General features: G+C 41.7%; 1 protein-coding gene and 1 long non-coding RNA gene across 2 annotated transcripts in view; both read right to left on the bottom strand.

Annotated features, from left to right (window-relative positions):
• MTAP (methylthioadenosine phosphorylase) overlaps window positions 1-17,639 on the bottom strand; it is a 57,111-nt gene extending 39,472 nt beyond the window's left edge. The window contains exons 1-2 of the mRNA XM_067553152.1: window positions 17,159-17,639; window positions 7,853-7,939 (exon numbers count right to left, since the gene is read on the bottom strand). Of these exons, the coding sequence (XP_067409253.1) occupies window positions 7,853-7,939; window positions 17,159-17,191 (120 nt within the window). The 5' untranslated portion in view covers window positions 17,192-17,639. The remainder of the gene's footprint in view (window positions 1-7,852; window positions 7,940-17,158) is intronic.
• Window positions 17,640-17,939: 300 nt separating this feature from the next.
• LOC137156385 (uncharacterized) overlaps window positions 17,940-24,082 on the bottom strand; it is an 86,437-nt gene continuing 80,294 nt past the window's right edge. Inside the window, exons 4-5 of the long non-coding RNA XR_010920749.1 lie at window positions 20,936-21,069; window positions 17,940-18,273 (exon numbers count right to left, since the gene is read on the bottom strand). This is a non-coding gene — a long non-coding RNA (uncharacterized lncRNA). The remainder of the gene's footprint in view (window positions 18,274-20,935; window positions 21,070-24,082) is intronic.

Below are 24,082 nucleotides of genomic sequence, written 5' to 3'. Positions count from 1 at the left end.
TCATGCCAGAAGAAAAATTAGAGAATGAAACAGTGGATTAATGTCTTAGCTCTTTCACATTGCAAAGTGAAGATTCAAGGGTATTTGGAGTTATAAATAAAATTATTTTGGGGGGCTCAATCTAGATGTTATTAAACATTTTTCCACACCACCATATTTTGATATAACTTATAGTCTATGGCTTGATGGGGGAAAAGCAGGGATCTCTGACACAGCATAGCAGCAGTGCAGTATTTCAGATTTCAAAGTTGCAAGGCCAATCAGTCCAACCCTCCATTTCCTTTTCTATGGCACAATTTGCTTCTACATGTTTGCAAGAAAGCTTCAAACTGCACATTTAATAATAATGACTGCTGTCACAGTGCAGGATTCTCTAGAACACATTTAGGCATTCTCAATGCCTGTTCTTCATTACATAATGGGAACAGTTGTCATGGGAACATGAGGAGGAAAAGGAAAACTGAAGAGAAAAAACTGGAACAATGAATGTTTTGTTGCTAACTACAAGCATTCTTAAACCATCACACGACATCTTAATATGAACAAGTTGCAGGATGAAGTATTGTAGGTGATATAAGGGTGATGTAAGGATAAATCGGTGTTTGTAAAGCACAAGGGAAGATAAAGATCTCAGCCTATTTCAGAAGATTTGAGCATTGCTAGCATCTTGCTCAATAAGGGCTTGTTTACACTTAGGCTTTGTCTACACTAGCACTTTTGTTAGTAAAACTTTTGTTGGTCAGGGTGTGAAAAAAACATCCCCCTGACCGACAAATTTCACAGACAAAAGAGCCAGTGTGGACAGCGCTATGTCGGCAAGAGATGCTCTCCTGCCAACATAGCTACCACCATTTGTTGGGGGTGGCTTAATTATGCTGGTGGGAGAGCACTCTCCCGTTGGCATTGAGTGGCTACATGGGAAATCTTACAGTGGCACAGCTGCAATGATACAGCCGTGGTGCTGTAAAGTCTGTAGTGTAGCTATGACTTTACAGTCCTGCAGTAGCACAGCTGCTACGGCTCTTAGTGAAGAGACTACCTATGCCGACAGGAGAGCTGCTCTGACTGGCATAAGTACTCCAACCCTCCAACGGAGGTAACTGTGTCAATGGGAGAAGCCCTCCCGTCAACACAGCGCTGGTTGGGTCAGTATAGATATGTCGTTCAGGAAAATCCACATCCCTGAGCAATGCAGTTATACTGACATCAGTTGGTAGTGTAGACCAAGCCTCAGTAACATTGCTATTTCAGTGTGCAATTATTCCAATGGGACAAGGAATTTAAAGTTGTAAAGAGTTAATAATAAAACTTTCTAAAGAAACAATTTGTAATTCAAGATCTAATAAAATATTTTTTAAGTGAAAGACCTAATGAAAACTTCTCAAGCATTAATGTATAAAATCATTTTAAAAATACCCGTAATGACAAAAAAAAATTAACTACAGATTCACATTATCTAATGTTCCAAAGCAGAGAAGAAACAAGGAAAAACCTAGCACATAGGTAACGTGAATCTATTATTAATAATCTTCTGTCATGACGGGTATTTTTAATATAATATTTAAATACAGCATACTCCTGTTTGTCCAAAACCCTATTATCCGAATCTCCCCATTATCCAATCTCATGTATCACGTGCTGGGGGACAAGAAAGGGAATCGGATAATGCAGCGGTACGGATAATAGAGCGGAGACCCCAGGCCAGAACTATGAGGATGAGGCCCTGGCTGCAGGGGAAGCCATCTTACAGCTCAATGGCTCCAGTGGCAGCCCTGATTACCTCCACACCACTGCTGTCACAAGAGTGAGGGCCATGACAGCAGAGCTGCAGAGAGTTCCCTGTGCTGCTGCAGGGCCAGTGACACCAGATCCATGCAGGCACAAAGTGAAAAGAAGACTGATACCCTGGCGGGGCAGAGCACAGACCCCCAGCCAGGACTGCGAAGAGGATGACAATGAGCCCTCAGCTACAGGGGAGGACACCCTGCTTCTGAATGGCTCCTGCCCTCTTAACTATCCAAACTTCCAGTTAGCCAAATAAAATCTATGTCCTCCATACTATTCAGTTAATCATGAGTATGCTGTATACGCTAATGGTTTAGAAGCTCCTTAATCACTCGCTTAATCAGTGAGTATTCTCACGGAAGTCAAAGGGAGTACTCACATGATTTAGTTTTTTCTTGCACAAATATGCGAGTACTTCCTTTGACTTCAATGAGAATATTCGCATGATTAGGTACTATTATACACCGGTTTGCAGGATTAGGCTTTTACATTGGAACATCTCCAGTGTCTACAAAGAAGGTATCAAATGGAAGAGAAAGTTCAAGAAAATGATGTTCACACTCCCATAGAGTGAAAAAACAAGCAGGTGAACACGTTAAAGGGACAATGTATGTATATTTTCCATTAATGCCCAAAAGTCCTCATGCCATGCTATCAGTAAGAAGTACCACCGTATATAGAAAATGTAAAAATCAGTGCAGAATCATCCAAAATAAAGAGCTTTTTGAAAGAACTGGACCATGATGCCTTTATTTAAATATTCTCCAAGTTCATTAATTAAATGCTGCATCAACTTCAGTGGAGGTGGAAGGAGAGGTTGATTCTCTCTCATATGACCTAATTTTCCTATAACAAATTCAGAAACCTGATCTGCAGTGTAAAAGAAAAGATGCCTTGCTTGTGAAGTAGTACCTATGCCAGCGTATTCGTGATTGACAAGAATAATTGGAGAGCATTAAATTTTGCTTGCTGTTGAAGATTTTACATTGATTTTGCAAAAGCAGTTTTAGAATTGAGTCATGTTCTTCAGGAAATAGAGTCTCACCAGAAAAGTACTCTGAACAAAGGAGGTTTTAATGTAATAGTAGTTTCAGAGTCCAGGGGTAAGGAGAAACGTTGGCTACTGCTAAGCAAGGGCTCAATCTCATGAATCCACAGTGCTCCCAACTCCTTGGTGCACCCAACACTCTGAGGACCAGATGCCAAAGGAGTTAAGGCAATGACAGGCCCTCAAAGAATATTTTCCACCCCCAATTTCAATCTCAATGAGAGGGGGTTTTATTTAAAACCAAGCACAATTAGATATTTCAAGTAATTTGTGGGATCATCACAGCACAATTAGAGAACTGAAAAACCGCTCATGTTTTGTTTAGTTAAATTTTCCAGGTTCCTTCTGAACCTCTTATTACCCCTAGGTATGAAGAAGGGTTTATTAAAGGAAGAAAGCTATCTATCAAATAGGCCAGTGTGGGGAGATAGGGATGGGGATGAGGATGGCACAGGTAACTTATTTTAACACACGCACTACAAAGCTGCTCCTTGTCACGCTCCCCACAGTAAAGGAACAGCAGTAAAAAGATACTTGTTCTGATGCTGCAGCCAAAAGGCAGGGCTTGCAAGGAACGTCGGAAGTTTCAGAGAGGTCTTCTGTTGTGGTAGTGCAGTATTAAGATGAGCTGCCAAGAAAAGTTTAAAACCTGGGATTGTGCTCTTTTTGTTTCTTTATGATCTGAAAAGCTGGAATACTTTTTTTTTTTAAGTTGTTTCTTTGCTTGTTCTTTACATTAGACGCACTAGGACTACTGAGTCTGACCTTCCCTGGTTTTGCCAAAAGGCTTGTTGGAGGACTCAGGTGTGTACTGGAAGCACTCTCACGCATTAATGAATAGGCATGGTGTTAAAGCTTTAATAAATATATCCTTTCGCCCAGATGCTTATTAGGGGATAGAACTAAACGAAAGGGTTAACAAATCCACAAAGATCTGAATGGACCAATTAGAAATCCCTTTACCCCTCAGTTGCTCAGACTGATATTCTACTATTTCACTATTTCTTCATAGCATTGCAGAGTAGACAAGCCTCGATTTGCTATTAAATAAACAAACACAAAAACCTTTTAAAACAAAATTATAAAATAAATTCAAAACTTCCAGGCTTTCTTTAACCATCTTCACAAACAAAGAAAACACAACGCAACAAACAAACCAATTTTCATCTTTGCAGTCAGCTTTAACCAATGACTGCAGGACCCACTATCTTGCTCCAATGGGCTTAAACTGAGATATATGAGCTGTGATAAACAATCCTCCCAACAAATCTAACAAGTCAAAGCGGCGGGGGGGAAGGATTGAGTCACCCACTAATGAAAATTAAATCATTTAGGGCCTGCTCCTACTTTGTTTGAAGTCAGTGGACTTCACCCAATGATTTCACTTTTCACCCTTCCATTTCATGGTTCCAGTCTTGCAACTGGCTGCATATAACGGGACTAAGATCTCAAATCTTACATTAAGGCACCAATCCTGCAAATTGTTCCATTTTGGTGGTTTATGGCATCCACATGGACCCCCACTGATGTCAATGGGACTCTTTGCCGGTGCAAAGGTCCACCCACATGGAACACCTTTCAGGATCAGGGCCTATATGAATACGCCACGCTAACACAGCTAGACTTAACACTAACTCACACTTTCAGATTTAGATGATAGCACGTTCCTTGCTTTCTAAAAAAAAAAACCAAACGAACAAACAAAACAGAGGACAAATGGGTTTTTATAAATTGTCCAATTCTAAGTTTAAAATCCACAAATTTCTTAGATATATCAGTTTCAACCTACAGGATTTTTCTCCCCACTTTAGTTTTTGATCTAACGTGTTTCCTTTTGTGTATGTTGCATTTTGTAATAAAAATGAAAATAACTTTCGTATTCTCTTTTTAAAATGTGACTGTGCTGTGTTACAACGCATATACAGTACTTATGGCTAATAAAATTATGACTAAAGAGTTTAGAGAAAAATTCAGCAGAATTGTTTCTCATCTCCTAATGCTTCAATTAAAAAATTAATTCACTGCTTATAGAAGGTGCAAAACTAACCAGCCTAAAGTCCTCCCCATTTACTCACACAGGATTGATCCCGCTAAGTGATACACAGAAGCCTACTGATTTCAATGAGATTGATCATAGGCATTAGGGGCTGCAGGATCTGAGCCATAATAATACAGTGACAGAATAAGTGTCCCCACATTGCTCTGCCAATGTACCCCAAACTGTGATCTGGAGAGACCCGTCAAAGGGCAAGAGGACAGTTTAATCTTCCATGTACATAAAGCCCCAGAATTATATGCTGAGACTACCATAAAAATGTTGTCAGTTGTAAACGTAATTTTCCGATATTACTCCTGGTGGAATTCTGCACCACTGTGCACATGCAGAATTCATGACCCCTGCAGATTTTTTTTTCTCTGCAGAAAATACATTCTGCTAGAGAGGCGTTGCAGTTATGTCTTTCACCCACAGGGACTGCTGTGGTGCCAGAACAGAGGACAGCCGCCTCATGGGCCAGAAAAGCCATCAGCGGATAGGGAGGAGGAGAACCTATGTTCCTCACAGAGCCTTGCCTGTGTGGCCAGCTGAGGGGGCACAGGATATTGGGAGGGGAGAAGGGAGGACAGACAGAGAGGAGCTGCTGGGGGGGTTACACAGACTGGGGTTCAGAAGGGCTAGTGGGGGAGACAGATTGGGTCGGAGGCTGAATGGGAGTGGAGGTGCAGGACACATAGGGACGGGGAGAGGGAGGAGCTGAGTGGGGGTTTAGAGACCCATGGGGATAGGGCAGATGTGCCTAACTGAAATGGAAGAGGCTAGGGATTAGTGAGAGTCTGCAAAGGGGAGGCACCCCAACTCCTTAACAATCCCTCTGTCTCTCCCCTCAAAAATACCCTGTTCCATATTTCACCCACCCACACCCAACAACCCTCCAGGTTCACCCCCAGGCTCCTTCCTAGCAATTACATCCCTCTCTGTCAGCTCCACCATTACCCTTGACTCTCCCAAGCTTTTTGCACTGCTTCTGAGGGGGGCGGGAAATACGTTTCTGTATTGTTTAAAAGAATTATTACTCAAAGTTCTGTATCAATATGCCTAGTAAGGAATCTATTTGTTTAAAATCATTTCCTGAATCTTTTTTGTTGTCTGTATTGTTACAGACACACTTGCCAATAGGTATTTTGAAATAAATTACCAAAATAATTGAAACTGACATGATTATATTGTGTTATTTTGACAAATAAAATATGCAGAATTTTAAAATATTGTATGGAGAATTTTAAATTTTTTGGCGCAGAATTCCCGCAGGAGTACAATATGCAGAATTTCCACTGAGAACTATACTAAACCCAGCAGTTAATCTTACATACAGGAAACGTCAGATGGCAAACATTTTGGTTTTGCTCTTCTAGCCTGGATTCAAGGCAGAGTCCTAGGCTATGTCTACACTGATGGTGGCAAATTAGCTGGTGTCAGATCGATTTATCCAGATCAATTGAGCACAAGTGGAGACCCACTCAATTGATCCAGAAATCGACACTACTAATTCACCTCTGTCAGGTGGAATAACACTGGGTCAACGGGAGTGCATTTCCTGTTGGCGCAGCGAACTGAAGACACCGTGGTAAGTAGAAGTTAGGAAGTCGACGGGAGATGCGCAAGCTACGTAGAGCAACTTGTGTATCTCCCATTGACTGCCGCCAACTTTGGCGGCAAGTGTAGACATCGTCTCAGATATAAAAGGATCTCTGTTCTATGTAGGATGCTTTAGTTTTGGAAGCAGGGTGGGGAAGATGGAGGGAAGCAGGTGAAGTCTGCTTCATTCCTTCCCCAGTACTCTTGCAGATTTTACAAGGTGGTCGGAAATTCAAGTATCGATCTCTAATTCAACTTTCTCCGTCCCTTATTATCTCCCCACCATGACCATTGTCCACACATACTCCATTACTCCACCTGTGTCCCTTATACTCAGAAAGTCTCCCTAACATGATATTAGTCGCAGGCAGAGTTCTCCTTCCAGATCTTGGACACTGCAGGGTAGTGCTGAACACCAGGGAAAAGATGTACAGATTCACATTTCCACAGAAGTTCCTCCCGATAAAATACATTTTGATGCCATGTATCATAGGGCTTATGAACTGTACTGCTATAAGCTGGTATACATATTGCAAAATATCACATGGATGGTTGTTCTGAACCATGCTCAGTCTCCTGTTCTGCAGATATTATGGAAGATTTGAGTTTAATGTCCAGTTTTGTTACACACTACCTACGTGAAGTCACTTAGTCTCTCTGCCTCAGTTCCCACACCTATAAAATGGGAATAACAACACTCCTTTTGTTCCATCCTTTGTCTGCCTGGTCTATTTAAATTGCAAGCTCTTGGGGGCAGGACTGTCTCTTACTATGTGCTAGGCACTGTATAGATACACAGCTGGTTAAACAAACAGAGGTACAGTGAGATCCTCACCCCAGCTCCAGCCCTTTTTGCTGAGCCCAGGTGGGGCTGACGGTTTAGTTGTCTTTTCCTTTGATACCATACCTTGTTCTTGGAGCTGTTGGGAGAAATGGAGGGACCAAGAGAGGGTAACACGGAGGAAATTCGAAGGTGCCAGACCCTAATTGGCTCTTATAGGGCCTGGGTTGGAGCCCGGTGGCATCGGAGGGCTCCCCTACCATAAGTCTCATTTCCCACCCCACTCCTCCTCTGGTAAGGAGAAGGCAAGCACACCGAAAACATAACACGATGCTAAGTACATACAGAGATGAGGAACTGGACTGAAAAGCCGTCCTATTGGGTGGGGGTGATGCTGACTGCACTATCCCCTAGACCACCTGACCTTCAATGGACTATTATGTTGACCAATGCTCAGTAATATATTGTGAGCAGTGTCTTCTTTGTACCTCCATTTACACAAAGGAGCCTATGCTGGAAAACTCGACAAAGCACACAAGTCAAAGTCTCTCTTTTTTCCTTTTAAAAAAAGTGCCCTAGTAAACAATAAGAAAAATATACAGACCTTGCCATAAGGAGTATCCACATATTTTTCTGTTCTTCCTTCCAAGATGTCAGGATCGTCCAGGCCAGTTCCACCAATAATTCCAATCTTACAAAAAACAAAAATAAGTATTAGAGCTCTAAAAATTACACTGCATTTTAAATCTAACAGTTACACTAACCTCGAATTTCTAGCTAGCTACACAATTTATTTTCTGACTCATAATCTGTTTGAGATGGGCCCAGAACCATGGATCCAAAAAGCACCAATCCCTATAGCCACAGTTCAAGTCTCCCATGAAGACTTGCAAACATAGTTGTACCATGTCACTTTAGGTCATATTTTATTTAATTTTCCCAAATACCAAGCTTGACTATGACTCCCCAGTTTAAACAGACACCAAATTTAAAATTAAAAGCTATCAAACAGCACAAATAAAGAGGCACTGATTAATCATTTATCCCAAACGTGAAAGTAAATATGGATGTTATCTGGAAAACTTGATAACTAATAGCAAAGAGATCAGCAGAAGATATGCTGTAATGGAGGCTGTACCACAAACAGTACATTCATAGGACATTGTTGTACATCTTTTCTGCAATGGGAAGAACAAGGACAAAGACTCAGTGACTTAGATCACCTGGGACACAATGATTCCCAGAAATGCAACACCTCAACTGTTTTATTAACAGCATAACCCTGATTGCCATTAAGGTGTGGCTCATAAGCTTCTTCCTCTCCCAGTAATAGTTGCTTCTAGATGCATGGGGAAGAGAAAAAACAAGTGTATTTTCAAATAGTTAGACTTGCCTGTCATGAAGCTATTAGCTGAGAAGATGCTGCTAACTTTCAGGCCATGTAGCTTCCTTAAAAAAAATTATTGCCTAGCTGACTAAAGTCCCAGTTCAGCAAAGAACTCAGTATTCCAAGCCTGTGCAGTGCCCCATATGACATTTTATCTGAGGCCGAACTGCATAAGTTGTTCAGGCTGAGTACAGACTTTTACCCAGGATGGAGGCTGTCAAAAGAAGCCTTCCTTGCTTGCTTGCAATATGTCCATTCAATTGCTCTTTGCTGGAGATGCAGGAGGTCCCAGCAACATCTGAAATTGTAATTAGGGATTTATTTGGAAAAACGATAATATGAACTACACTTCTGCACTAATCTGTGCTATTTTAAAGGTGATCTTCAGACATAGGAATATTTCATCCACTGCACCTTAATTAGGGGACAGAGAGAGACCATTAAATCTGAAAGACTGTTTTTCCACTGGAAAATGTCAATTGGCCAAAATGTTCCATGGGAGTGTGTAGGATAAAAATTTAATTGAGAAAAAAACTAAAACCAAGCATTCTGATAAGGTTGGAACATTCCATTTCAAACGTATCCAAATATTTTGGTTTTTTGTTTTGAAACAACTTTTTTTTTGTTTTGAAACTTTTTTTTTATTTTGTTTTTCATAAAATGGTTTAATATAAAATAATTATATTACCAATTACAAATGACTACTCGGAAATGAGCAAACCAGATACCAATTTCAAATTACCAATCACCATTTCATTTTTAAAATTCTTTAATCCCTAATAAAAAATATAAAAAGTATAAAATATTAAAAATAACTGAAACAAACATGGCCCAAAACATTTTCGGAAATTGTTTTGTGGGAAATTTTAATTCCAATTCAGAATGAAAATTTTTGAAATGCTGGAATTTCCCACAGAAAAGAAATTCTGAGTTTTGCCCAGCTCAAATTTGAGCCCACATGAATTATGCATTCTTCTAGGCTTAATGAGCTATAACCCACTGAACCTACAGAGACACTCTATTTCACAGGTTACTCAACCTTGCTTACCCAGCAGAATGCTGGAAAGGGACCCGAGAACACCCCACTATGCACAGAACCCCCTGTGGGATTTTGTAGCTGTGCCACTGGACCTACTTTTTGGGTTCAGAGTATTATTTTTTAGCCTTGTAACATTCAAAGAGTGGTGCTTAATAATACTTGAAATGTAATAATGTGGTTAAGCATAACTCTATACATGTGTTGTAAAAACCTAATTCCCATATGTGGAGTTTGCTTTCCAACAAAAGCTCACAACAAATCAGCAATTACTCTTACAGTACTACCACAACAGCAGCTCCACCTGCTGCTACCAAGCTAATTTACACATGTGCAAAGAGCCAAAACCAGAAATGTTTCTTCTACCATCAGCCTGAGAAGCTCCAGGCCTCTACACAAACTGCCCTATAGGGGGGGGTCAGTATTCAGTATACTGAATATAACAGTGGCATCTTCTGTTAGTGAAAGTCTGAAGAATGTAAATTGATATTCTGCTGGGAATAGGTTTTTTTTTTCTTTTTTGTAATAAATGCTTTGCATTCAGGTGCAGCCTGCAAAGAGTTAACAAGTTCCAGCACCCTAGCCAAGTTCTAGCAACAAATAGGGAATCTTCGGTTAGTTTTAGCAAACGCTAATTTCTTCAGTAAAGCTAACTGCATAGGAATAAAGATTTTGCACATGTCCACTTGTGTCAGTGAGAAAAGCAAAACAGTTAACCTGTCTGTGCCACATGTTCACAATGAATACCTTGGGTGAACTGACTGATTACTGCATGTGTCAACCAAACAAAGCTGTGCAGCCTTCACAATAAAATTAATAGTACAATGAAAAAGAAACACACACTTCCAAGTTATACCTTCCTTTGGCTCCCCAATGGAACCAGCCATCACTGTGTCTTGTAGGGGCTAATCCAACTCCCACTTAAATCAATAGGTTTTCCACTGACTCCAATGGGAATTGAATTAGGCTCTTCAGAGCAGTGCTTGTTTTTAACTGTGTGGTCTTTTACAATTCCAAGCACACTGTTGGCACTTAAAGAAATAATTTCACCCTCTGTTACACACAGCAAAAATATTGCTTTTTTAAATGGGCAATTCCTGTTGCAGTGTTTGTCTCTTTTAAGTGGAACAACTCAAATCATGTTGCACTTTTAAAAACAAACAAAAAACCATACACACAACTCTCCATTGTTGTCCCCCCAAACACTTTGTCAGTAATAAAAGTCTGTAATCTAAACTCGCAGAACGGTTTCTAGCTGCACAGCTAAGGATTTATATCGCTTAACAAAATAACAACAATAATAAAGCAACCAGTCTTGCAAGCCAAAATCCCAGTGACTTAAATCTCAGACAAAAAACTGCCTCTTGCTCTCAATTTCTACAACCCTATGTTTATAAAAACTCTACAGACCCCACTTATATTGCAATTAGCTCATCAGGCATCTCTTTCAACAAGCAAAGACTGTGTGGTCTTTGTTATGCACCAAAGACTCTTCTGTGTGAAAGCCTGGTTCCTGTCATTTGCTGTGCTGTAGTATATCAATAAGATTTTTTTCCTTTTGGCGCCACCTTGTGCTGTATGTAAGTTAGTGCAGGTAAACAACTAAAGCCTTAATATAAAGCAAGTAGAGCAGACTAGGGAAGAAAAATAAATCAATACTATTTGCTTATAATTTTTGTAGTAAGAATGGAGATTTTTGATCTAGTGTTATTCACAGATCATGAGTATTTGGACAAATTCTGGTTTGTTCATGTAAAGTTCTGAAAGCTACGATTATTTGCTTGAAAAACTGTACCAGAAGTGTGTTATGGAATATTCATTATCAAAGATTCTCCTGTCCCAAAGTTTCAGTCAATCTCATATGGAGTAAAAGCAATGCCTAAATAGCAATCAAAGGTGGGATTTGCAGGTCATGTAGACATACCCCTGCTAGCTTTAATCTAGAGACTACAGTAAAAATAGCAGAGATGACAGCGGCATTGTGCAGACTAGCAATGCGAATATGTATTCATCACCCTGTGTGGGTTTATAGAGCCTGCACTGAAGCCAGCACTGCTGCATCTTCAGTGCTATTTTTAGCTGTGCTGGCTATATTAAAGCTAGTGGAAATATGTCTTCTACACAACCTGCAATTGCATCTCTGACTGCAGTGTAGGCATAACCTTAGGGGACCAATCACAAGTGGAACAAAATTTAACCCCGGGTTGAAAACTGTTCACATACTTTTTAGTGTTTGCTGAATACTGTAATTCAGACAAATCAGGATAGAAATTGTGAAAGGTTTTTATTATTCTTTGATATTCTATAAAAAAATCGAACAACAAGGGTTGTGTAAATAATCACGTTGTTTTTAGTTGGGAACTACGCATGTACCAACATAACTGCAGCTCAGAATTTAAGACTGAGGATATTTCCATAAAGAATGCTTTTCAACCTGAATTGTTCTGTCCAGTAAAAATGGCAAACTTTGAAATTAAAAAGAACAATGCAAACCGGAGATCTGGGGTTATCTTGAAAATATGAAGCAATTAAGCCTCTCTAGTGCTACAAGACTTTTAAAAGTTCAATATAGGAGTATGCACAGATACAAGCTCCAGGATGCAAAAGATATTGGTTCCCACATTCCTTCTATCATTTTTGGTGTCATTTAAGGTTTTACATGACACAGTATTTCATTTTGAAGATTATTACTAGGGGCACTGTTCATGCTGAAAACTTTACTAATGCTTCAATCTTTCAATTGTATCTTGGACTTGCTGGTGGAGAATTATTCATTAGTTATAAAGATCATTAATAAAGGTGTTTAAAATCTTAGGGTCTGATCATTCAAAGACTTACCCTCGTGTTTATCTGAGTTCAGTGGGATTACTCAGGTGCTTAAAGTTATGAACATGCATAAATCTGCAGGATTGGGGCCTTCTTTTTTTCAAAACTATCACATACATGAGTACTTGTAGGCATTTTATCATGTGTAAATTTTGAAGTTTGAAAACATTTCCTTTTCTGAGATGGGCCCCCCAAAAGATGGACCCCATAGGACATTCTCCTCCCACCCCCCTAAAAATTAATTTGCTATTTCAAAAGTATTTGTTCTACCAACTCATAACTACAGGGAAAAAAATCTCTACTTATCTCCAAGAATAATATGAACATAAAATGTCAACTGGCTGAAGTCTCAATTGGTGTGCTTCAAACACAAAAACTGAGGGAGTCCAGTTAGATTGGGAAGCTATTCTAATTCCCAGAGCTGCTACCTCATCCCTGATCTTACTGAACTCCTAAAAAAATTATACACATAGAAAGAAATCAGCATAGAATCATAGATTAGGGTTGGAAGGGACCTCAGGAGGTCATCTAGTCCAACCCCTATTCAAAGCAGGACCAACCTGAACTAAATCATCCCAGGGCTTTGTCAAGCTGCACCTTAAAAACCTCTAAGGATGTAGATTCCACCACCTCCCTAGGTAATCCATCCCGGTGCTTCACCTCCCTCCTAAGGAAAAAGCTTTTCTAATAACCAATCTAGACCTCCCCCACTGCAGCTTGAGACCATTGCTCCTAGTTCTGTCATCTACCACCAATGAGAAAAGCTTAATTCCATCCTCCCCGGAACCTCTTTCAAGTAGTTAAATGCTGCTATCAAATCCCCCCTCATTCTTCTCTTCTGCAGACTAAGCAAACCTAGTTCCCTCAGCCTCTCCTGATAAGTCATGTGCGCCAGCCCCCTAATCATTTTTGTTGCCCTCCGCTGGACTCTTTCCAATCTGTCCACATCCTTTCTGTAGTTGAGGGCCCTAAACTGGACACAGCACTCCAAATGAGGCCTCACCAGTGCCGAATAAAGGGGAATAATCACTTCCCGCGATCTGCTGGCAATGCTCCTACTAATGCAGCCCAATATGTTATTAGCCTTCTTGGCAACCAGGGCACACTGTTGACTCATGTCCAGCTTCTTGTCCACTGTAACCCCCAGGTCCTTTTCTGCTGAACTGCTGCCTACCCAGTCACTCCCCAGTCTGTAGCAGTGCATGGGATTCTTCTGTCCTAAGTGTAGGACTCTGCACTTGTCTTTGTTGAACCTCTTCAGATTTCTTTCGGCCCAATCCTGTAATTTGTCTAGGTCACTCTGTATCCTGTCCCAGCCCTCCAGCGTATCTACCACTCCCCCAGTTAAGTGTCATCTGCAAACTTGCTGAGTGTGCAATCCACCCCATCCGCCAGATCATTAATGAAGATGTTGAACAAAACCAGACCCAGCACCAACCTCTGGGGCACTCCACTTGTTACCAGCTGCCAACTAAACTTCGAGCCGTTGATCACTATATCTGTTGAGCTCAATGATCTAGCTGGCTTTCTATCCATCTTAAGGTCCATTCATCCAATCCATACTTCTTTAACTTGCTGATAAGAATACTGTGGTAGACCATATCAAAAGCTTTGCTAAAGTCAAGGTATATCACATCCACCGCTTTCCCCACATCCACCGTCAGTCATCTCATCACAGAAGGCAATCAAGTTGGTCAGAATAGAAAATAGAAAAGGCAGACGGGGCAAGGCAGACATCAACCTGGGTACCCCGAAACAATCACCTTCCCTTTTCTCTCAAGACAGGGGAAACTGCTTGTCTACATGTTGACCTCAAGAACTGTGGGAGATGCAGGGAGCTTTTTCTAGTCTTCGCAGTTTCCGACTTTCACACAGCATGTCCTACAGAGGGGTGTGAAGGGCTAAGATATGGTGCCACAACTGTACCTCTGTAATTTACAATGTGTATTAAAGTAGTGCAGAGACTCCACCTTGCAGGTATAGTACAAGCATACTCCCTGCCCCCAAAGTGTTTACAATCTTAATACTAAATTAATGCTAAATCAGTATTAATAGAGTCAATATTATCACGAGCTCCAGGGTAGTGGACCTCGCAGCAGAGCTCCCAGGCCGGGAAGAAAGTGTTCAGTGGCATAGAGCCTCAAGGATGGCGGCCCTGGCCTCTTGTAGCTCTTATTCTGCAAGATCCATATGCAGGATCATTTACAATTTTCAGAGAGTTGGGTAAGCAAAGATGGGATTATAACAGAATTCTGCAGGGCCATGTAGCCTTAACCACAGCATCCAGCACCACCAATGCAGTTGGAGAGGGGTGGGAAAAGGGGAGGAAGCAAATCCCCAAATCAGCTGCCAGTTAACAAACCTAGAACTCTCTCCTGCAGCTAACACGATACTAACACTGTCCGCAATTATGCTTCTTCTACCCACTGCTGGACCAGGGTCCACCAACAGTTCTATGCACAGCTCCGGAGTCTGGACACAGGGCGCGTGTAACTGGCCGGCTGAAAGGCTGGAGTTTCAGACGCCTCCCCTCACCCCCCCTGCGGTGCTGTGCCACGCCACCCTGCTCAGCTGATTATTATTGCTACTGTTGTTTTGCTGACTGACTGACTGAGCCACTGAGTCTCTGCGGCCGGCCACTGTGTTGTGCCGTAAACTGTGGTCTGACAGATTTGGTGCCCTGTGTCTGTTTCTGGCATTTAAGATGCCAGATGACGAAACCTATGACCCCTGAAGTACTGCCACAGTTTCTGTCCTGTCTGTGTTTCTGTCACACAAGATGCCCGATGCCAAAACCAGACAAAACCTGTGATCCCCGCAGTACTGCCACAAAACTCTCCCTGCTTCTGATATACTTTTTAAATTTTTTCCTTTGTTCTCTTTTTAGTTTACCTATTCTTCAAAATCCTATTTCTCCTTCCCAACTATATTTTTACACATCACTTGCCACCATTTAAACTCCTTTCTATTTTCCTCAATAGGATTTCAGTTCATTCACCATTCACATATTTCACTTTCAGTAATCTACCTTTAATTTGGGGTTCAAGTTGCTGTTTTAATTCCCACATGGGTGTTTCATTTTATGATGCTCTGGCCACTATTACCAAGCAGTTCGTCTATAGTCACCTCTTGCACCACATCCGTGCTCCACTTACCACTAAAGCAAAGATTTCCTCTCCTCTTGTGTGTTCCAGGACTAGCTGCCAGAAGAAGCTTACATTTAAGGTTCCTGGAAATTTTATCTCTGCATCCCACCCTGAGATGACATATTCACTCAACATGGGGCTAGTTGAAATCCACCATTTTTATTCAGTTCTTTATTTTTATAGTCTCTGTAATCCGGCATACCATTTCATTGTCCCTATCACCATCCTGGACAGGTGGGTGGAAGTATAGCCCTACTGTTATATTGCTATTAATGAAGTGTGGAGTTACGATCTAGAGACATTCCATTTTGTATTTGGTTCATTTGCAAGTTTTCCTTCATTAGGTGATATGCTTTCTTTCATGTATAGCACCAGTCCCCCCAGCAGGCCAACTTATTGTGTTCTTACAATAATTTTGTTCCCTGGTATTACTTTATCCCATTCTTTAGCCTCATTCGTCCAAGTTTCAGTTTTGCCTACTATAGCAAGAAAGAGGTTTTCTTCTAATTTTCAAAACATTATTATTGAATACAAAAATACAATCAAGAACCAAGATTTATCAAACATGTCTTCAAAAACAACTATGTAAACATAGGATTCAGAGTTATGAACATCTTTTTTCCTCTAATGACTTGAACAGTAATATGAAACTTTCCTATTTTCCATTTATATGCCAGATATGTTACTCCAAGCAAACCCAAACATTTATCTAAATACAACAATTGTACAATTAAAACCTCTTAAGAACCATGGCAAGTACAATATTAAAAAGACAGATATCCTTCCTAAAAATAATACCACTTATTTACTGATGAATATTTAGGGTAAGTATCTGCAATTCAAATAACTAATCTATGGCACAGTGACATGCATCCACACAATGATGATCAAGGTAAACGAGGACGTGGTCAGACTAACAAAAACAACATCCTAAAAGGAGCACACTTCAAATGTGTGGCGCTTTCAGGGAATCCCTTCCCCTATAGCACCCCAGACTGTCAGAGCAGGAGCTGCTGTTTTTGGGGCATTGGGATGCCGGTGCCTTTAAGAACCCAGCCCTGGGAAGCCGGAGCTGAGTCTCCCTGAGACAGAGACGTGTGTGCGAGCAGACACAAAACAGCCCCGCACTGGGTGTGCACACAGGGCAGGCCACAGGCGGCTCATCCCAGCGGGGTCACTGCTGCCCGCTCTGCCCCTCCCTGCGCTGGGGTTTTGCCTCTGCCACGGGCTAACCCCGGCTCATTGCCCCCCATTTAGCGCGGCGGAGCCTCACCGCGGGGAAGAAGCGCCTCGGTCCCCCTGAGCCCGCGGGCCCTGCCCCTGCACCACCCGCCGCAGAGGCGCCGCCCCGCCTGTCGGAGCCCGCGGGCCGCCCGCCCGCCTGACCCCGCCGCCCCCGGCCGGCAGGCGCACTGAGGGCGGCGGGGGGAGGAGGAAGAAGAGGCTCTTCTGAGCGCGGGGAATCGCCTCTCCGCTGCTGCCGGGGCCCGGGCGGGAGCCCGCAGCGCCTCTTACCTTCACCGCCGCCCCGGCCGCGGCTGCAGCCATGTTCGCTGGAGGGAGGAGGAGGAGGAGGAGGGGGCGGTGCCGGCTGGCGTTGGCCCGCCCCGGCTAGCGCAGCGCCGCCGGCCGGGCTGGCTGCCGCGGGGAGAACTGCACGGCACGGCCGTCCCCCGCTGCGAGGAGGCAGCCGCAGCGCGTCCCGCCGCTAGCAGCTCGGCAGCGGCCACCCTTGGCCAGCGCAGCGCGCGGGGCCGCAGATCCTGGCACGCGCGCGGCTGCAGTGTCAGGGCCGGCTGTGGCTTGCCAGCCGTGCCACGTGCTGCTTCCTCCCAGCGGCACGCGGGAGGGGGGTCCGGGCGAGCCGCACACGCAGGGCAGCCCGCCCGCGTCATCCCAGAGCGGAGCGCTGGGAACAGCTGCCCTGGCAGCAGGCCGTGTGCAGGATCCCCACGCCCTGGTGTGCAAAAATGAGCCAGGCCTCCCCCATCCCAGGTTAAGGGTTTTTAAAAAAAATTTGCTTTCTGGTGTTGGGGTGTTTAGGGTTCACGTTTTCAAGCTTCTCTTCATCACTAGGAAGGCTAGAAACTTACTGTTAAAAAAAAAAAAAAAGGTGAGATTCTCACATAACAACCTAATTTCAGTACCCAGCGTTCACAAAAGCACTATCACAAGACCGGTGACTGTGATCGTTGACAACACTGCATATTTTCCAGGAGAGAAACAATATTGTCCTGAACAAATGTGTTCTAGTCAAAGGGGGGAAAGCATGAAACAGTTATCCGTTATTACCTGGGACGTGTTGTTCCTCTCCCTTTGGGGACACATGCTGAAGGATAGATTTTTCACAGCGTTACTATTAATGCTGCAGTACGCAGAACAAGCCAAGGAAATGCTGATGTTCACAAGAGAAAGTGGAATTAAGAAGAAAGAGCAGGGAAATCGATAAAGGATTGATTAACTGTAGTTTACAGGATACAAAGTAGCAGAAACTGCACACCAAACACAATCTGTTTATTAGGCAGGAAGATCTGTTCATAGAAGTTCATATCAAATATGAAAAAGTCAATGGGCGCCATCTAAAAACAAAAAATGATCCAGGTACCAAACTGCATCGAAAGCAGGGCTGCCTGTAAGCAAAAATAAAATAAATAGTGTTGAGGATAAGAGAAACATTAAGAATGAAATTCTGGCTCCATTGAAGTCAGTGGGAAAACTCCCATTTAATCTGGTGGAGAAAAACATTTTCACCAGGAAACATATCTCCATTTCAAAGTAACAAGAGTTTATGATATACAGTGAGAAAAATATTTTTAAAGTTAACTATTGCCAAACTGTAAATAGATGGCAATCACTATCCGGTAGGTGGCAGCATATTTCCATGCTATTGATATGAAAACACTGCATGAGTGACTGAGAGAAAGAGAAGGAAAGTACAGTTTACTATATCAGAACTTGGAAAGATCTAACCCTAGAAGTATACTTCAGTAATCAATATAAAAGTCAGTAGTTTCATATTAACTGTAGAGAATTCCTTGAGGAGGTTACTGTACCTTCCTCTGTATTTTGACAGCATCATGCACTACTATGGGACTCAGTAAATGAAGATGCACAGACATGATGCGGTTTACAGGAAAAGATTTCAGAATAAGGAATCAGTTTTTTAATTCCAAGTGCCATTTTCTTTTCTGAATAGAATGATCCCAGACATCATGGAACAAATTTTGTCCACAGATATGCTCATGGGTGACATTCACCCTGGTGTGGTGGCCAGGGTAAGTCCCTTTGCACTATGTAAGCCCGCAGTAGGTGCAGCACAGAGGATGAAGGTACTGGTGCCTATGCAACCCTATGTGTTGCAGAAAGCGTCTCCACGCTGGGATTCCATAGGCAAAAATAGAATGCCATAAAGCAGTTTGACCCAAGGGAGTGGTACCCACAGAATCCGTGTTTAGATCCAGGGGCCCCAGCACCCTGCTCAGCTGCCACCAAGGGTCTGTTTGCTATTCTTGTTGATAAATTGGAAGAGTAGATGTACAGCAGCCCCAATCCCTGGCTATGGTTTACAGGGTGGTCCTCACCTCCCTAACACTTCTGTGCACTATCACTCTAGATTTGATCACCTGGGATTTATAAGGGTAGAATGGATTTCATCCATACAGTAGAGCAACTCCTACTGAAATCAATAAAAGGTAAACATGAGAATCTAAAGGCAGAATTTGGTCCCAGGAGTGCAAATTTTTGTCTTAGTTGCATCCCTAAAATACAGCACCAGATAGAGAACATGCCTTAAACATTTGGGCTTCACCCAGACCAACATGTCATCTGACATACATGTATATTGTTTATTTGACAGATTTTACAGTATTAAAACCAAGACAAGGGTAAAATGCCATTGGAAACAGAATATCACTCTCCCTTCTGACACACACACAAAGATACCCCTAAGGCAGTGTTTCTAGATCACTGAATCATAGTGCTAATTGAGCTCACATATTGTAACTGGCCACAGTACTTATAAAAATCAGCAGAGGGCCTCTAAATCACTACGTATTACTAACCCTTCCCCTTTTACAGACATTGAAAAGTTTGGGTTGGATAAGCATATGGGTACTTAGACACATTTACAAAAAGAACAAAAGCTGGAATTATTTGGAGAATAAAATGCAGATCAGCTGTTGGAGTAATTTCCTGTTTTGTTATACATTTGGATCAGAACTCTTCACATGTATAACAGCTTTTTTATGAGAATTTTTGCTCACCCAAAGTGGGCAGTCAGACCAGAAATTCCTGAATATTTTTGTTGAGAATAGCAGCATTAGTGGCTGTGTCCTAATCTATATTTTGCTAACAGTGCCATTAGTAGAGCCCGGCAAATCTGCGGATGTCCTCTTTATATCCGCAGACCATTTTTGCAGATTGCGGATTGGATGCGGATACAAATTTTGTATCCGGGCAGGGCTCAGGCCATTAAAATAGCCTCAAACTGGCTGCACAATATTTTGAAAACATACAGAGTGGATTACCCTTGGGCAGACTGTGAAATAGTGTAACACATTTGGACCCCAAGTTAGCAAGCTACTTAAACATATAAGCATGAGAATAGTCCCACTGAAGTCAATGAGGGTACTCACGTTTAAGTATCTTGCTGAGTACCTGTCCATTCAGCCTATTGCTCCCTAGTGGGACCTCAGCCTAGTCCTTATGTCATTAATGAACTCTCCCTTTGAACCTCTGAGCTCCTGCTCTCTTTCCCTTTTTTCCATGAAGGTTGCCTTCCTGGTTGCTGTTACCTTTGCAAGGAGAGCTGGTGAACAGGGGGCCGTGATGGCAAACCTTCCTTTCACCCCATTCCAGAAGGACAAAATTTCACTGCGCCTGCATCCCAAATTTCTACCCAAAGTGGTTTCTTGCTTCCACCTCAACCAACCCATACATCTAATCTACCCACTCTCTTTCCTAAACTGCACACCTCAAATGAGGAATGGCAGCTCCACTCCTTCGATGTACGTAGGGCCCTGGCCTTTTACCTACAAGGATGAAGCCATTCCAGAAGTCTCCCAGGCTGTTTGTTGCCATAGTGAAGAGAATTAAAGGATAGGCCTTCTCCACCCAGAGAATCTTGAAGTGGGTCTCAGGGTGCATTATGCTCTGCTATCAATTGTCAGGATGGTCCCCACCTGGTGAGATATGGGCCCAATCCACGAGAGCGCAAGCATCAGCTACAGCTGCGCTCCACAACGTGCCCCTGGCGGACATATGTAAGGTGGCCATATGGAGTTTGGAACACACCTTTTCTTCTCATTATGCTTCGTGTGTGATTCTGCGATGGACGCCTCATTTGGCGCAGCGCTTCTCCACTCCACAGTTCCGTTACCCATTTCAGAACTATGCCACAGTTTCAATGAATAGTTTTCCACAGGTCTCTGGGTAAGATAATAAGGAGAAACAGTAAATTTGCTTCAATTTGTAAGTATCAACTAAAAATGCTAAATGCTTTACAGTGTAAAAGTGTCTATGTTTTTTAGACTGTTCAAGAAGTAACCCTCAATCTCTCATCAATCTCCTAACACATTCTTGGAGACATTCTGGTCTCAAGCTTGCCCTCCCTAAAAAATCCTTCACTTCCAGACATCATCCATCAAAAGGCTAGAGGTGGGGAGAGGGAGGGAAGAAGAGGTAACCTGCTAAAGAGAGTTGAGAAGTCTGAACCTGTTTAGATGATTCTGTGAAATGAAGATGAAAAGCAAAATATACTAAATGGTTAGACCCCTCCTCCCTCCCTCACCAGAGAGTGTCTCAATCTCAGATCAACTGAAAAGCCCACCAACACCCGCATCCCACAAAAAATGTATAAAAATACTCCATATCTCTAGGCTATAAGAGTCCATAATCTGATATTAGTTACTGGGGTTTAGTTGAAGAGATCTGTTATCAGGTAAAAGAGCAGTTGCTTTAGATCAGGGGTAGTCAGTTATTTTTTGTCAAGGTCCAAATTTCTTGGTCAGGATACAGCCAAGGTCCAGACTCCAGAGAAAATAATAATAATAAAAATGATGATAAATAAATAAAAAGATTTGGAATCCATTCAAAAGCATCGACTACCTCTACTTTAAATGATCAATGCAGTTTAAATAAAGGCTGGCCTTAGAATTACCAAGAAAAATCCTGAGAACAGGCTTCAGCACATTTTGACAACTTAAAAAAAAATCTGTGATTTTCCAAGTCCTTGTTTTCTTTATAATTAAAGAAATACATTGAATACTTCTCTCCAGGCTTAATACCACTTTCAGTGATTTGAATAAGGAAATGCTACCTGTTAATTGGTTATTGGTTGTAATTCTTTTTTTCCTTTCTTGTATTTTTTTTTTTTTATTTTCACAAACCTAAAAGTGTAGGCAGAAATTCTCAGTGTCACATCTCACACCTAGAGCCTAAAGAAATGGATATTCATCATTAACAGTGGTCCACATAAAAATAAATTAGTTTTCCCTACTCTTCCTATTGAAAAGACAGTGCTTTCTTGTTAATTCCTTCTGATCTTTGTCTATTATACACTGTTTATAGTATTTAGTTACTAAATAGTTACTATAGGAAAAATGTTTATTTAATAATTATTAGTCAGAACTAGTCATTTCTATTAACTGCTTTGGAAAATTTGGCAATTTTGTTAATTAAGTTATTTTATTGAAAAAGTAATTGTCTCTCTTGTACTTTTTTAACATAGTCATCTCATTTTGAGTGATATTTCATGCAGGTATAGTTTAATACAAAAACATCTAATTATTACATTAATTCATTCATTCATTCTCACCTATCCTAGATTACAGAATGCAGGCACCAACATTCCAGAGATGCAGTGCTCACAACTACCAGTTGGTGGCCAAACTATATAAAAGTACTAAATATAAGTTAATAAATAACAGTGAAGTGAACATGGCCACTTAGAAGAGTCCTCCATCCAGTTACTGGACTCACTATGTGTGTCCTGTACAGTACTACAGCTGAGAATTGGAGCCAGGCCCTTACAGTTCATATAGCAAGAACCCTTCCAAGCGTACATCTACACTGACAGCGGCAAAGTTGCTGCCGTCAGATCAACCTGAAGACCCTCTCAATTGATCCAGAAGTCGACGCTGTTAATCCACCCCCTCAAGTGGCCTAGCACTGCGTTGACGGGAACTGCAGTGAAGACGGCGCACAGAAGGGGAGCAAAGCAGTCGACGGGAGTTACGCAAACTACCCTGCGTAGCTTGCATAACTCCCATCGACTGCTGCTGAATTGCTGGGTAAGTGTAGACCAAGCCTAAAAGAAGGCAAAAAGGAACTTCCTTCTGACCAAGACAATAGTAGACTTGTTTCAGCTGGAAGTTGCTTTTTGTATGCTTTCCAGCACTGTATTTCCTTTTGTCTTCCATCTGTGTTACAGATTTTTGTTTAGAGCTAGTAAGTGCACAATAGATATTGCTGAACTTTTCATTTGAGTACAAACTGGATTGTATTTATGTAGTCTGGATTTTAGGTCACCTGAAATGAGTTAAAATGAAAAATAGTTGAGTCTAGTAAAGCTAAACTCTAGCTCTTTTTTCAATGCTGCAGTCACAATACTGCATTTGGTAAATGAAAGCAATGGGATTTTTCTCATTCACCAGTGACATCTGAATTCAAAGTGTGTGCTATAAAAGATAGTATTCAGATTTACCGTTATCCCTTATTGAATGGAATCTGGTTATAAATCATCTAGCAAAAATGCTTAGGGTAGAATTATCAGTGTTTAATTATTCACAGAAAAATATGTAGTTGTACTGCAGTATTCATTTTTAGATTGTGCACACACACACACTCTTTTTTCGTGAATGTGAACGCTTACCTTTTACTGTAATCTATTTTAGATATTTCAAACATACCTGTCACCGTGATGTCTAAGCAATGAATATACCAGTTAAGGTTCTCATCCTGCTCCCATTTCAAGTCAGTGGCAAAATTCCCACTGACTTAATCTGAACAAGATTATTTCCTTTGGTAACATTAATATTGTCCAAAGGGATATCGGCTTTCCTGCAGAGTGCAGCTCTGCATATTTCTTGTGTAAACCTGAGCATGTCATGATGATCGGAAAACTCTACACACAATGTTTCAGTAGTAAAAGATATTGTCTGTATTGGAGAAGGATTATAGGTAAAAAATACACCAGCTGAGAAGATGAGTTGTACACACCTCAAACAGTTAATTAATGCATCCATATGACAAAGTATCCCAGCATTGCTGAGCTACTCTTTTGATACATTCCAGAGAGTGGGTGGACACTCACAGCCAGAGCTACAAAAACCGCTGAAATACTGATCTTCATGAAAACTAATACCAAGCACTTTTAAATGTAAAACGGTGACTATATGTATGTTAGCAGTTTTATTGAACAGTTTTTAAGAGAAACTGTAA

The sequence above is a fragment of the Emydura macquarii genome, unplaced genomic scaffold, assembly GCF_026122565.2.
Source record: "Emydura macquarii macquarii isolate MOO-44397 ecotype Brisbane River unplaced genomic scaffold, CSIRO-AGI_Emac_v2 contig_1451, whole genome shotgun sequence".
Taxonomy (NCBI): Eukaryota; Metazoa; Chordata; order Testudines; family Chelidae; genus Emydura; species Emydura macquarii.
The sequence above is the reverse complement of the archived record's forward strand: the minus strand, read 5'-3'. Positions and strand labels throughout refer to the sequence as shown.